Genomic DNA, 15564 nt, shown 5'->3' on the forward strand with positions numbered 1-15564 from the left:
TCGCCAACGGGTTGGCAACACTTTCGCCGGCAGTGGGTCAAGCGTGGGACGAGCGGACACTCGAATTCAAAGCATCTGCTTGGGAGCTTCAGGGCATAAAAATGTATAAATCCTAATTACGAGCAGTTTATTCAGTGCGGGGCAAATTAAAAATATTCTCGACCCGGCTTTCTGGCTTTCAACTTTTATTACATCTTCACTGCTGTATCTGAAGCTGAAGAGCTGGCATCCTGGCATCCAGCTCAAAAGGATGCGTCCGGCTTATGCCAAATTAAAAACGCATTCATTTATACTTCTTCATGCCGCTCCGTTCTCATCAACAGGGCACGTTGTTCTTGTTTATGCAGAGTTATTTCCCTGAAAGTAGCCCTTAATCCCGACGCGAGATGGCTCTTAATCCGGCAACCAAAAACGGGGTGCGAGGTCCCTTCCCATTTCTTTGTCTGCCTTTGCCCTTGCAATTTAGTTAAGTGTTGCACCTGCAGGACACCTGTCAGGTGATAGCAATTCATTGTAGTTCGCAGCAATGATCAACCCTAATGTATCATTAATCTAATGTGTGTCAACGGTTCTTTGCATTTTACAGTTCCCATGATGAATCATCACACGATGCCAAAGTTCGGCTTTGGACCGTATAAAAAGACCGGCAGTGTCAGCAGCTTCTTCCTGCCCAAAATCCTGACCAGCGGTCGCGCCTCCAGCGGAAGAGCTGGCGGCCTGGGTAGCGGTACGGCTGGCAGTGCGACCGGCAGCCGTTGCAACCACAAAGTGGCACTGGAATTGTCACATGGAAAGAACAAACAGCTAATTTCACTGCCAGCGGAAAAGTTGGACAGCAATAAACGATATTACGTGACGTTCACTGTTAAGGACTCGTCGGGGCCATCGGCGTACCAGCAGCAGTGCGGCAATTCCGCGGGCGGCAAGTAGTGCTCCTGTATTCTACATATGCGTATACGTAATGTGGCGTACGGTGCGTATACGCCATGGATGGCCATTGCCATCAGGCATCGTCGCGGGATCCTGCGCCCGCATCCTCAGGCTCCTTTATATGCTGTTTTTGTTGTTGCTGCTATTTGTGCTTCTGCTGCTGCTGGTGCTCCAAATGCATTAAAACAATGCCATCGCAACATTTTGTGTCGCTGCTCCTGCTGCTCTGTTGTTGTTGCTGCAATTGTTGTGGCCACCCGTTGTCCGCGCTGCCTTTTTTCCATTCGTTTCCTGTCCTGGCGCTGGTGTAATACCACGGAAAATGTGGGTTTTTGTAGGGTGTATCACGGACGTATACACTTAACCTATTAGGTTGGCAAAATTAAATTTATTAACCCAGGCAAAATGCATGCTCTTTGGCTTCTTAATTTTTGAACAGGATAAAGTTATAAAAAGAGAATTTAATTTTGGTTTTCAGTTTTAGTGGATGTATTAATAGCTAAAAATAATGTGCCTTTAAATATTTCTTTAAAGTGTTTAATCTGGCAACATAAACATGTCCTTATTTGATGTCTAAGATCTCTTAGGCTCTAAAAACTTAATAAATCCAACTAAAATTATTATTTCTGATGATGAAACAATATTACAAACTCAAAGATTTATTACAAATTTTTGTTTATTTTTCATTTAAAAAGCAATCTGAAAACAGAACACAAAATAGTCGATTCAGTTCTTTTTAACACCGCTGTTGTTCTCGCTGCACTTTAAGATGGCCAAATGCTGATAATGGATGATGGCTCTGCTCTGCGGCTGTCAGTTGAAGTTGTCACGCCAGCAGCGATGCAGGCAGCCACTGCAACAACAACAGGAGCGGTAACAGCAAGAGCAACAGCAATTGCTAAAGCAACGGCAGCTTAAATTATGTGGTCCTCCAACCCCGGACAGTTCAGTTGCTCGGTTGTTCGGTTGTTCAGCTCCGCGCTGTGTTGTTTGCCTGTATTTCGTATTCTTTTTTGCCGTCTGTTTGTTTGTCTGTTTGTCCGTTGGCGCTGTTACTGGCGCTGCTGCTGCGCTTTTATTTCAGTTTTTCATTATCATTTTTTGTCGCAGTCGCTGGGTTTTGTTTGGTTGGGGGACTGCTGCTTGGCATGCTCCTAATGCCGCAGATAAGCGTTGTTATTAACGCTCGGCTTACCAGGACTAGGCGACAGGCGTGAGGACATGCCGCCCATCGTCGCTTTTGTCCAAGGAAAAGGATGAGAAGGAGAAGGTTCAGCAGGAGCAGCAGCAATGGCAGCAGAAACAGCAGGAGCAGAAGCTAAAGCAGATTCAGAATCAGCGAATGAATAAATGTAAAATATGTACCGTGCATTTCTTTGGCATTTCAACATTTTTACTTTATTTGCAATTTTATTTACTTGTCTGCTTGTGCGCTCTTCCCTCTTCCCTCTTTCCATACCAAACACCATACCCATACCTCCACATCCCCATTCAAGCCATTCAAGCCGTTGTTTGTTTGTTTGCTTACTTCGCGCTGAGTGCATTGTAAATGGAGAATAATTGCATTGCATACAAAAAGCGTCGCGATTTTTAAATTTTATAAGCGAGCAGTAGCAGAAGCAGCATCAGTGGAGCAATAGCAACAGCAACAGCAACAGCAACAGCAGTAGCAGCATCCGCCGTAAAATGATTTCTTTAAATCAAATTATAAGAGAGGAGTGCATAATAAATTCCGTATTTTAAGAGTTCTCGTTCCGCGTAGACCTAAGGCAGCTGTTGCAAAATAAACGTTGAAAATGTCTAAATTGAAGCGCCAGTTTCATGCATTTCGCACACACGAAAAGAGAACACACACACAGACACAGCCAGTACACGTGGCCATAGTCAAAACAATGGTGCCACGCCCACTCAGAAACCCACAGCACCGAACCCACACACAACCACCCACATGTCCTTGGCATAGATGCGAAAAGCGGGCTGATTGCTCGCTTCGCAGGCGCCGGTATCATTATTTCAGCATCTGCCGAAACGACGACTGCTGACAAAAGGAACAGGCTGGCAAAAAGGAAAACATTTTTACGGCATTCTCCGCATTTTGGCAGCCACCTCCTCGCGCATCCTCCACCCCGTGGGTTTTCGGTTTGTAAAACTGGATGGCATTCTTATGGCTGCCATGAATGTCAGCCGGAGAAGTGGCTCATACAACAGCGGCGACTGCAGCTGTCAGCCCAACCAGCGATCGCAATAATCACCGGTCTCAATCGAAGCCATTATGAGTTTCACCAGGGCAACCATTTGGCCATTCGGGCATCCGACTGCTAATTGAATTCCAAACTGGCCTTTGCTGTCGCCTCCTGCGAAGGGGTTGTCCATTTTTCGTTGGTCCGAGGTCAGAGGCAGTCTTGGGAAAAACAGGAGAAGTAACTAGATGTGATCTTTAAAATGTGTAAAAACCATAGTATTACTACATTGGTACTTATAAATATAATTACTATCACAGAAGCGTATTCTTTAAACTTCTTGTAAAAGCCATGGAAATGCACGACTTCGTTTAATTAAAACTGAAAATCTTTCTTTATTTAAACTGAAAATGATAAAAGAACATAAAATCTATTTACTTTGTTCAGAAACTTTTAATTTATCCTCTGAATAATAATAATCGATATTAGCCAGAATGTCAGAGGCAGACTTTTCACTCTGACCCTTGAAAAAATCCCCATTTTGACCGAATTATGGCTGGAGAGGAAACGCTGTTTGGGGCCTTTATTATTTCAACAGCCCTGTTCGGACTAAGTATGCCTCCGTGAGCGGTGACAGGATATTTTGAATGGTCAAACTCCCCGCCGTTCAGAGGAGTCGTTTAATTTATTTAAGCACGCTGTGGCCAAGGAGTCACTCTGCTCTGTCAGAGGAGGGAAGAAGGAGCGACAGGCACTCCAGCTGAATCACAGGAAGTGGGGCAACTGACCCTGGATTTCATTTCGATTTGCGCACTTGCCAGCAAATCTTCGGATTTATGTGGCTTTATTTTTAGTCCGAGTGCTGCAAAGTGCGTTTGGGCCGGATGAAAAGGTGGGCGGATGGCCGGGGGGTTGTGGAACTTAAAATTCCTGGCAATTGCCAGGGAAGCTGCAACGAAAGCGCTTGCCAGCAAATGAAAACGCCATAAAATTGACAACAAAAGCAAATGGCGAAGGTAAGTTGGAAAGTAGAGTGAAAAGTAAATCCGCACGTGCCAACCCAAATTACGGGGGAATACTTCAGCGCGGGGACTGAAAATGCGAGACCACAATGCAGATTCCAAGCAGCATTCTGAAATTAAGCTCTGGCTTGAGCATGTCTTGGCATCTGTAAGGTAAGCTCCTGCGGGTGTTCCATTACCAATCGATTTACCAAATTCGGTTTGAATGGTCTGCAAGCCAAGTTGGAGCTCTAAAAACTGTGCAACCAATTACGAAGAACAGGGCATTCGTAAAACTTTTCATTTTAAAAGATATTCTGAAAACAAGGGATGACCTATAAAGTTTAGTTAATCATTGAAACAGTAACTTAGACTTAAGCAGTCGATTACCGAAAGCTAATGAATAAATATAACATTTGAAGTAAATTAAGGTGGGCGCTTCATTACCAATCGATATCCCCACTCAGTTTGAATTGCCCGGCATCCAAGTTGGTGTTCTAAAAAGTATGCAACAAATTACGACAAACAGACTTGCATTTGCTGAAAGTTTCCCCAGCTAAACTTTACCTTCTTGGGAGTTGGCGTTGCAAATTTCCCTCCAACTGTTTTAATCTCCTGTGCATGCCAAGGCCGTCCCAATGCCTCCTCCAAATCCTTCAATCCAATCCTCCCGCACCCCCCAAGCTTTACAGCCTTAATTCGAATCCACGGCTTTTGGGGCGGGCAGCTCGTGTTTGGCTTTGGGGCAAAGGCAATGGAAATGCGGAGAGTAAAAGGAGCAGGAGATGGATGTGGAGGCGGCAAAGGACCTCCTTGGCTTGTGTAAAGTAATGAAGGCGGTCTCCATTGACCGACCGCCTTGCCGATGTTTCGATTACGCGCCTCAAGTGGCAATCAGGCTGCATCCCCGTCTGCAGCGCCGCAGGATTTGCTCCGCATTAATAACACTTAACCCCTGGCCAAAGTTGGGCAAACAGGATCCGAACGGACCAAGTCGCGGCATTAATCTTCGCTTTGATGTCCAAATCGGCGGCTTAATTGGAATTGATTTGAAAAGGCTTCTCGCTTTTGGTTTGAATCTTGTTTATTTATTCAGTATTCGGTATTATTATTATTATTATTATTAACACACTCAGTAGTTTCGACTTAGTTTTTAATGTATTTCACTTTTAAGTTTGCGTTTTCTCATTCGTTTTTAAATTTAATTTATTTATAAATCTAACTTTGCTTAAAAACAATCAGTTTGGTTTTGTCCAGAGTGACAGAGACAGAGAACGACATGCGGGGGCAAACGGATGGCTTGCCCCCGGTGTTTCCATTTATATGTATCTATATATATTTATATATATATATATATATCAATTTATTTTATTACGCATACGCACAGTATATTTTGCTAGTCTGCCATTTCACTTTATGTTTGTATATTTGAAATTAGAATTCGAATTACATTGGAGTATTGTGTAAACTGTATGGCGTATTATTATTATTATTATTATTATTTTTATGTCGTACTTTTGCTCGGTTACTTTAGTTATTTATAACATTTACACTGAACTCGCATTTATTGTTTGCGTTGTAGTTTGCGTCTAGAGGTCCTGTGTGAGTGGAATTGTTAAGGACTCTGGGAATTGGCTGTTCACTCGACATTTATTCATTATGCACTCGAACATCGCCCACTTGGCTGTTGGCTGTTGTTTGTTTTTCGGTTGTTATTCATCTTTGCCGTTACGTTTCTGTACGGTTCGGCTTATTGTGGTAATAGAATATTCATGGAATTGCCATAAATAGCGACGAAAAATGTCAGTTCAGATCGGAAAAGTGTGGGCCTGGATCCCAGGAAAGTTTAAGAGCTCGAGTTTGAAACATTTTAATTTTGCCGGACAGCAACTGGTTGGGGCCTTAACTAATGCTAATGAATCCTATATCGCTATGCAGACATTATTTGATGAACGGCTCTTCGATTGGCTCAACGCCCAGATAGTTGCACACATCCGAGGCGGCAGATAGATAGATACCTTGTACAGCACTCGTATCTGTTGGCCAATAACTCTTAGTTGGCTCTATGAGTCTAATTACACTTTCAATACACACAGCTTACTTAACTACGCTGGCTTACGGGCTAGTTGTTCATTAATTACAATTAATATTTAACATTTAAATGCAGTTTGATTAATGTTTGCCCGTTCTCTATGTACAGTGGATGGTGCAACAGCAAAATGAGTGTCTATGTAGTGTAGTGTATTGTAGTTTGTGTTTTGTTTTGTATTTGTTTTATTTACAAGTTTTATATTTTGATTTCAGTTACAAGTTTGTAGCGTATTTATAGCGCAGCTTTTGGGTTCTTAACATTTTGATTTTGCATTCGCAATTTGCAGTTCGTATGACACTTAATGGCTCTGACAATTACAAAATGGCTTAACTTTATCTCTTTCCGCTTAAACATTACGCAATACGAGTTACCTTTTTACGCTAATGCATTTAAATTTATGCTAAAAATTTACAGCTATGTTAAATGAAATGCCCGTGAATTATGAGGCCTTTGTGTGTGTGTGTGTGTGCTTGTATGTGTGTGTGTGGCTGACTATGGTAGATATTTATTATTACTTTTTACAATTACTTCAGCGTTGGATCCAGGGTCGTAAATTCCAATTCGCCGCGCGGCAATATCAGATCCGGGTCTGCAATATACACTTTGGTTGGTTGGTATAAAACAAAATCAACAACAATGGCATATGTGTTTTGAGGATGGGCAAATGTGTGGGTGAGACATAAATTCATGTGAGTGTGAGTAATGAGTGTGTGTGTGTGTATGAGTGAGTGTGTCCAGGAATAGAGAAACAAAAGGCAAAATGTTTATACCGATTAGTTTGGCTTGTTTGGTTTGTTGCTATTGCTTTTGAGATTCACAACACTTGCAAAATGACATCATAACAGAGTTGCAAATTATTATTTGAGCAGCAGAAAGCAAAAGCAGAAAAAAAAAATCATGGAGAACCATTAGCAAATAAGTAGCGAAAGCGTGACCAACTGTGCGCTGATAACAAAATAAATAGCATCTAATAAAACAGCACAACAATGAGCACAAAAACAGAAACTGAAACAGAAACATCGACACCAAGCATCAACAACATTTAACGCTGGAACATTTCAATATTAATATTCACTTTGCTCTCCCTCCACTTTTTCCTTTCCGCTCGTAAACGTAAAATAATTCAACAATTTCTTAATTTTTATGGCACTTTTCAAGGGAATTTATGTGCGAGTGGAGTCGAGTCGCCTGGGCTTTTATTGTGGTCCGACTTATTGTGTAGCTGGGGACCCAAGTGAATCTTGAGCGCCATCTAGCGCTTGTTGTTTACGATTTTGCAGTTTCTTATTTGACGTGGCTCGGCCCGGGCACCCTGTGATATTTTATTATTATCGCCTTTTATGTCACATTTGTGTGGCGTCTTTGAGCCATAAAGACGCACAAACTAAGGCAACTCTCTCTAGTGTGTCTATGTATGCGTGTGTGTGTCTTTGGGTGTATGAGTGTTCGGTAGGTTGTGGCCTTTCACGTTTACTTTCACGCCATGCCTGACAGCATTAAAAAATGTCAAAAGTCGCAAAAATGTTGCCAGCCTGGATGGCCCAACAAAAAGCGGAAAAAACCTCTAAAGGGAATGGTGCCAAAGGGGGTTGGGCGGTGTGAGGGGACAAAGCGGGACGGAAACGGAAGTGCGGCGACAAATGAATGAACAGCGTTGACATTGAGGCTTCTGGAGAGCGTGTGCGTGTGTGCACTAAAAGAAATATTGATAGAGGTCTAGTTTTGTGAAAAACATTTGGTTTTATTTTTCCCTTTCGGTATAGAAGCACTTATCTTCTTGAGAGTAATGGATTTAGGTCTGTTTGCTAATTAAATATCAAATACAATTTTGCTAATTAAATATCAAATACAATTTTAAGTGAATAATTTTTGTGGATTTTTATATTCAAAAAAGTATAAATCCATATTTAATTTAACACCTATACCTTTTGGTAGCTTTAAGAATAACATAATGACAGAATTTCCCCGATCATTTGTCTTTTCTTAGTTTCACAGAATTTCTGCATTTCGAATGAATTCATTAACGCTAATACTTCAAACTTCAGTCGCTTTTCAATCCTCTTAAAGAAGAAGCTACCGTCGCAACCCATGGCTTGGTAATTCCTCAAAAGATATTTCTTCCTGTGTAATGCCTCTGCTGCCGCATAAACAATGTTGCTCAAGCAAATTCTGCGGCATTTTTTGTGGCATGACAGAGACATCAAAGTGAGAGCTCGAAGCCTGATGATACACACACATGTGCTTTAAGGAGTCCTTAAGATAATGCCACCATGTGGTATATAGCCACAGCAAATGGCGCCGTGTGCTCATTTCGAGTGGCTGCTATGTGGCTGGGTCTCAACTTTGTCTAATTAGACGAGTGCCGCTGGAGTGCACATGGAACCTACAACCTACAACCTACAACCAACAGGCAACAACGTACAATCTACAACCCACTCGCATTACTTACAATCCAAATACTCACACAAAAAGCCCGGCTAGCAAGGACGAAGGCCACACAAACGTGGCTCAGACGCTCGCGACTCTTGACTCGCACACAAACAGCAAGACAAACAGCAACAATAAGACAAAAAGAGATGCCGGGCAAAATGAATGGAGCAGCATGAAATGAAACAAATGTGCACAAAAAGCACAGTTCCAACTCATCCCATCGCAACATCATTGCCACCACCACCGCCATACGCAGATGACTGTGGGGCACAAAAAGTCAAACGAATTTGACTGCTCTAGGGGATATGCCCTTCGTTGGCTCAGTCCCTTGATGCCCCAATGTCCCCGTTCCCAGTGCCACCTGTACGGTGAAGCACGCGAGACTGGCATATGCAATTAAAAATGCTGGCTAATGACAGCAACTGCCGAGATGTAAAGATGCGAATGGGTGTCTTTTCCTGGCCGTGAGTGTGTGCGTATACTCGTATATGTACAGCTATGTAAACTCGTACAGTGGCTCACTTGTTTGCCTTGAGTTACGGCGCTGGAAGCGTTTTGCTCTTTCCAGGACCTTTTTATTTCAATTTGGCATCGCTATGTTAGTGTGGGGACCATGAATTCCTAGGCAGCAGCCAGGGGAAATTTTCTACTCTAGCTTGAGACTGTTGAAAAAGTTCATAACTATTTTTCAATAATATATTATTTGTAAAAAAACTAGTATAGAGGAAGGATTATATATAATATAAAGAAAAGATTAATTAAAGCTCAAGATTGTAGTTCAATCTGTATGTTTGGAAAAAGACTTCTAAACTCTTTTCCTGCTTCTTTTTTTTATGAAAATCTCGATTGGGTTTAATAGTTTTTGCCACAAAATCAGAATTCGATGGAGTCGTTTAAGCCGCTTTCCAGCTCAGTGTAATCCCAGTCAAGACAGTTCCCAAACTGTGTGTTTTTTGTTGGCGTCTTGGAGCAACAACTACAACATTTCTGGACCGCTCCTACTTGTTAGTGTCTTGTAAGCCAGTTGACTTGGTTTACGTTCTGCCGGGTGAAAGGGCAGCACTGGAGCGGGAATTACAAATATGCTGCTGGAGTGCGTGAGTGTGTCGTGTCATGTCAGCCGAACAACCCCTCAGCGTACATAAATTAAATACACTGCCTGTGGGGTAGTTAAAAAAAAACAAAGATAAAATAATATTAACGAGCGGAAGGACAGGCTGAATGTAATGAAAATATAAAATTAAATCGCTGACAAAATCAAATTTAGCTAATTTGCGACATTTGAACCCCCGCATCGGGTGCCAAGAGGAACAGAGATAGAGTGTTAGCAATAATATCACGTATACGACACATCTGCCCATTAAATAATATTTGCATTTCCCGGCATGTCGGCACGTCAGGCCCAGGCGAAACTCACTGGTGTTTGTGTGCCTTTGTGCTTATTTTTGTGTTTTAATTTAGTGCTTTCGAAATAATTAAAATTTATGCAATTCAAAGTTAAAACAAAGTCTGCATGAGCTCGCACAGCAAACATAGAGTGGGCATGGAAATAAAGGGGTTAAAGCAACAGCAGCAACAGCGGCAGTTGAATATTTTGCAAATTTGTTGCTGTCTGAGGCATGTTTACGCACATAGTACATATGTTTGTTTGCCAGTGCGTCGACTGCGCTACGAAATTTATGCGATTCATCCCAAAAGGACTTGGCACTGCATTGAGTGATACATAAGCGGGTGCTAAGGGGCATGGATTCGTTGTGGGTGTTGGTCTAGGAGAACCCGGCATATAGCCAGAGAGAAATAAACAGAAATGTCAACAAAAAACAAAGACTAAGCAAACATGCCCATGCCAGGACTTGGCCCATTGTCTTGGGGCTATGCTGCATTTATCCTTTTTAAAAACAATATTTGCTTGCACTCTCCGATGCGTTTGTCTAATATGTATCTAGCCTTGATTTGCCAAGCGAATGGCTGGCAAAAAGACAACAAGGAAAAAAAAAAGAAGGAAACTCATATACTTCAATTAGCTTTGATTTAATATCTCTAAATCATTCAGTTGAAAGCTATCTTTGCTGCATTAAATCCGAGTTAGCAAGTTTCGTCAAAGAAAATCAGGAGGAATGCCGCAAATGAAAGGAAATTTCTGGATATTTTTGCGGCATTTGCATGGCAACAAAGCCAAGCCAAAATAATTACAAATGCACAAAGGGAATAAAGGAAATCAGATGAAAGACATGTGAGTGCAGGGATGTGGCAACGTAACAAGCAAAGTAAATTGGGATGCCAAATGGACGACAAATTAAAATGTGAAATGGAGCAAGGGACTGGAGCAATGTTCTCGGGGTAGTGGATATTAAAAATACTTGAGAGGAGTGGAGCAAATCCACCATACTACCCCGCCTTTTCCCACTGCCAAATTCGACAGTAGAGAGAACTCAGCTTAGACATGACTGCCCATCTGCTGCAGTTGCAACTGCAGTTGTTCCTGTTTCAGTATCTGTATCTTTGTCTGTTTCTGGTTTTGGTCCTGTGTGCGTAGTCGTTCGACCTGCTGCACAGATTTAGTTACATAAAATTTACTTTGCATACATTCGGGCGGCCAGGCAGTGTTACGGCTCGCAGGATCAGGACATAGTTTCGCCTGTGGCATGGCCAGGACCATGCTCGAGATGGTGGAGTTGGTGGTGCAAGGCTGGCTGGATGTTACGAGCAGGGGCAGCAGCACGTCGCCTGGGTGGATGGATAACATGGAACGGTTAGGAGTTAGGAGACACTCGCAAGGACAACGCTGCGGATGAACTCGGATGTACTCGGTTACTTGTGGGGCGACTACATTGCTTTAAATACTGGGCAAGGTATTTACAACTTCAAGTCGAGGATTAAGACAGTTGGAAAGCGAGTGGACAGTGGAGTTGGAGTACAGTGTTTCGCTACCTACAGAGATAGTTCAGTTTCAAAGGCAGAAATATAAAGATTGAGATAGATATAGAGATAGAGTGAGGTGTAGTACTATATAGGACTATGTCAGGCGGGAGTAGTAGTAGTAGGTAATTGGGTGCCCGGCTAATGCGAAATATCTTCCAAATACTTGAACTAATCACTTTAATCGCTTCAACTCATTCAGAAATCGAAATCGATTCGAATCGAGACCGATTCAATGCAAATGTAACGAAATTAAATACTTTGATCTGCGCTAATTAGAAAAGTGTGTGTACTCGTATGTCATAAGCTACTTTTGTGAATGCTAAATGAGGGGCAATTAGTTTTTCATTTACATGTGCTCGTTTTCATTAGTTTTTAGTTGCCAACCAATTTGCTGTTCAACCGCATCATTAGCGCGAACTCAAGCCAACCTAATTGTTTTACATGTGGTGCGTTGATCTCCTGCGCCACTCGCCACAAGCAAACTACTCACATGCCAAGTACTTAACTAGAAATTATATTTTCGCACAATTATGAAATAATAATCAAAACAATGCGCCAAACAAGAATGACCAACAATCTGTTCGTTAGGTTAAAAATATATTCGTGTCCATGTGCATTCCGCAAAACGCTTTTGACATTTTATTCGTTTCGCAATGTGACTAAACAAGATGTTAAACTAATCTACATAATGGCTACAAATAAACGTGTTTGTGTGCTGTTGGTGTGCATAGATAGATAAGTGTGTATATACAGGCAAGATAACTATTATTTACATAAGGCAATAAATTCAATTGGGCAAATCAATCAACTAAAGCTACGAATACAAATACAAATTAATATCGAGAGCGTACTCGAGTCGCAACTCAAAAGTCCTTGAGCAAACCAATTGGGGATGCAATCGCAGAGCATGGATGCATAGATATATTGACTGATAAATTGATGACTACTTGACTAGGACTACGGATATATGGCTACATCTACTACTACAGCTTGTTGAGTATAGATTTTGGAATAGTACCGTTTAGGCTGGGCTGCGCATACTGGATGAAGCTCTCGGAGATGTAGTGATGGGGTCCGGCCACACCCACAATGGCACCGCCACTTGACCCCACTCCTCCAGGCATCGGCATTCCACCGCCGCCGCACAGGTGGGCATTGGGCGGGGCCACTCGTGCCCTAATATCCGCCGCTCGTCCGCCTCCCTCCTCCAGCTCGTTCAGCTCGTCCTCCTCGATGTACATGCTTGGCACATCGTTTCTCGCAGGCCTAAAAATGTACAGAAGCAAAAAAGAAAAACACAAGCATTGAAAAATACAGGGAATAAAAAGTTTAGTGGCTAATAGTTCCCAAGGTGCGACGAAAGAGCTTAGCAAACTGGACAAACTGAACCAGCTGCCGGCTCTCAGGCGACTCAAATTTCAATATAAACAGCAACATTCAAAACCCCCCGAAATCACCTGGGGAACGACTGTGCCAACTTTTCAGATGGCCGTCGGGTTGGGGGATGGGAGGCTGGCAAAACCAGAAAATAAAATAAATTCATTTGGCTTGTCGGTGCACACGGCGGATGCGCAATGTTCGCGTGAAGCTCCTTTTCAAAGCGGATTTAATGCGTTTTTCGCCGAACAACTCCGCATTTGGCATTTGATAAATATTGGCAAAAATATTACCATTTCTCTCGAGGACCCTCGAATTTTAATCAGCCTGCTCGATGGTCCATTGTAAATTAAATATAAACCGATTGCCGCCAGTGGAGCTAATTACGCCGCACTCCCCAACTGCGTCTCTTATCAGTCAGATTCGCGCACACGTGCGCATCAAATATTTGCACTAATACTTTGCCGCAAAAGGCAAATCATTAAAATTTATGCATAGACGCACATGCGACTGAAAGTTGCGATGGGCGGTCTATATAGAGGGGGTTGATTGGTGGCGACACACAGGTGCACCATGGTTTTATTTATGCGCGGAACCGATGGCACAGCGCGTTTGACAGTTGTGATGACCATTTAATGACCCGCATGCCGTTCGCTTTGATGTGCCTGGGTACTATTTTCGGCAACTATAATTAATATTTCGTTGGATTGCGCTTTGAAGTGGCTGCCCGAATTCATTATTGAGCAATCAGTGTGGCTGTGCGCTAGCTGGAATACAAGAAAAAAGGGTGGAAACCATCGACGTTCGACCTGTACCCTTACCCCATCTAAAGGGCAGAAGCTGCACTGTGTGTTTATCTTTCATTAGCCAGCAGGCCAAAGGGATCGAAAGTGGGCGGGTACATCAGCTAAGCAGCTGCTTAATTATCCACCCACGGGGCGCGACCCTTTCGCAGATACAGCGCTGATTTCCTATCTTAAATGGAAACTCCAACTTGTGCGGCTGCCTCGTTTCCGGACCTCGTTTACGGCCATTCTTTTCCGTTTTCCATTGGACTTTGGCCCTGTGTTAGGCTGACTACCCGAGTTACTCGTCGTCAGGTGCAGGTTTAATTAATTTAATTACAGACTAAGCATAATTTACTGGGCAGGTGCGTGCTCGGCTCTAATCGATTGTCGGCCTCAAACTGTTTAGGCGATCGCCTTAATGAACCCAACATTAACCACCGGGTCCAGATGGGCCGCCTTTCAACCTTTTCGCCCTGGCAGGTGAGTTTAAAGTAAGAGACCCATTGATTGAGCGCCCTATTCTGCGCGGCTGTCATTTAATTACTTTCTGAGTAATAAGCATAAGGGAGAAATGCGCAAGAAAGTATGCTATGCCTTCACTATGCTATTCACTCCCACGCGGCTTTTCTTCATCCTCGGCTGTCAGTCACGTGCCTCACATAAATAATTTCTTAATTATTTCTGCACACACACATGCCGACAGCAAACAATTTCATTATTAGTTTTTCCAGCATCCGAATGGAAAAAAAAGGGCCAACTCCCAGACTTACCGCATGCTCTTGCGCACCTCCTGCGGCTCAGGTGGTCGCGGCCGGTGCCGGCAGACCACGACGATGCCGGCTACGATAATTGACGTCACCACAACGGCGCCTATCACCACGACGGCGGCTAGTATCAGCAGCGTCGACTGCTTCTCCGGACCGCTGCCCGTGCTGGCGCCGGTGCCCAGACCGCTGGAGCTTCCGCTCCCGCCCACGCCACCGCCTCCATGATGCGTTGTTTCTGCGGGCGTTGGGTCCTCGGACAGAATGGATTCATCTGGAAGAAAAGATGGGCGATTCTATTAAAGCACTGAGAGAAAAATGGCAACAAAATGTTGATAATACAGGGTGGTCACAGTCCTCATTTCTTTCAGTGCAAAAACATAGGTCGTAGGTCGAGTCTGAGATAGTTTCAGGGGTCTAGCAATGATTTGTTATTTGCTCGGAATTAGTTTGATGCTCCTGCTGATTTCTGTTTGCCCCGCCTCGCTGCCGTTTATTTATTTATTTGTTTTGCTGTGCCGTGTTCTTTTGCCTAACTGATTGCTTTTGACTGTTTGCTTATTGTGTTTTTCCTTGGCCCCATTGGGAATGAGAAGGGAAATTGGGTTGAAAATTGAAATTAGCCAAATTGTCAGAGCAGATCTCATGCGGGCATGATAAATAGTTAGCTGCTGTAGTTGAGGAATTATGAAAATCAAAGACCACACGACCCCACCTTTTTGGCCACCTATTATTACCAGCGATTAGACCTGATGGCACTTTTGGCAATTATGAGCAACATGTGAGGCATTGTTTATATTTATTAGATTTCCAGCCAGCGGAAATTGCAACATAATGTGCGAGCGGAGCTCGAGGCTCAGAGCCCCAAAAGGCAAACTGATTGTAAGATGATCCCCGGGCAAGATTTATGCCAGACATTCGTTAATGCCAGACCCCTCTCTCCCCCGTACGATTTTCGTTGGCAGGCAAGCATTTCCGCTCCATTTGCGGGCCGTCAAAGCAACGGCCTCGGAATTGAAACATTGCCAACACCATACCAGATCCAGCTCCAGCTCCATGGCCTTTCTCCTGGCTGGTGGC

General features: G+C 43.2%; 2 protein-coding genes across 5 annotated transcripts in view; one reads left to right on the top strand and one right to left on the bottom strand.

Moving 5' to 3' along the window:
* Window positions 1-1369, top strand: part of LOC108115745 (inversin) — a 32028-nt gene extending 30659 nt beyond the window's left edge. Inside the window, 1 exon segment of the mRNA XM_017227315.2 lies at window positions 587-1369. Coding sequence (XP_017082804.2) covers window positions 587-930 — 344 coding nt within the window. The 3' untranslated portion in view covers window positions 931-1369.
* Window positions 1370-5189: 3820 nt separating this feature from the next.
* LOC108115831 (nephrin) overlaps window positions 5190-15564 on the bottom strand; it is a 64369-nt gene continuing 53994 nt past the window's right edge. Inside the window, exons 15-18 of one of the 4 annotated variants that reach the window (XR_001772811.2) lie at window positions 14491-14758; window positions 12574-12821; window positions 10994-11360; window positions 5190-6792 (exon numbers count right to left, since the gene is read on the bottom strand). Coding sequence is in view for 3 of the 4 variants with exons in the window: in XM_017227423.2 (XP_017082912.2) it covers window positions 6728-6792; window positions 11220-11360; window positions 12574-12821; window positions 14491-14758 (722 nt within the window). In the remaining variant the exon portion in view is untranslated. Of the gene's footprint in view, window positions 6805-10993; window positions 11361-12573; window positions 12822-14490; window positions 14759-15564 lie in introns of all 4 variants that reach the window. The other 3 variants (XM_017227423.2, XM_017227422.2, XM_017227421.2) reach the window with 3 other exon arrangements.

The sequence above is a fragment of the Drosophila eugracilis genome, unplaced genomic scaffold, assembly GCF_018153835.1.
Source record: "Drosophila eugracilis isolate 14026-0451.02 unplaced genomic scaffold, ASM1815383v1 contig_367, whole genome shotgun sequence".
Classification (NCBI taxonomy): Eukaryota; Metazoa; Arthropoda; class Insecta; order Diptera; family Drosophilidae; genus Drosophila; species Drosophila eugracilis.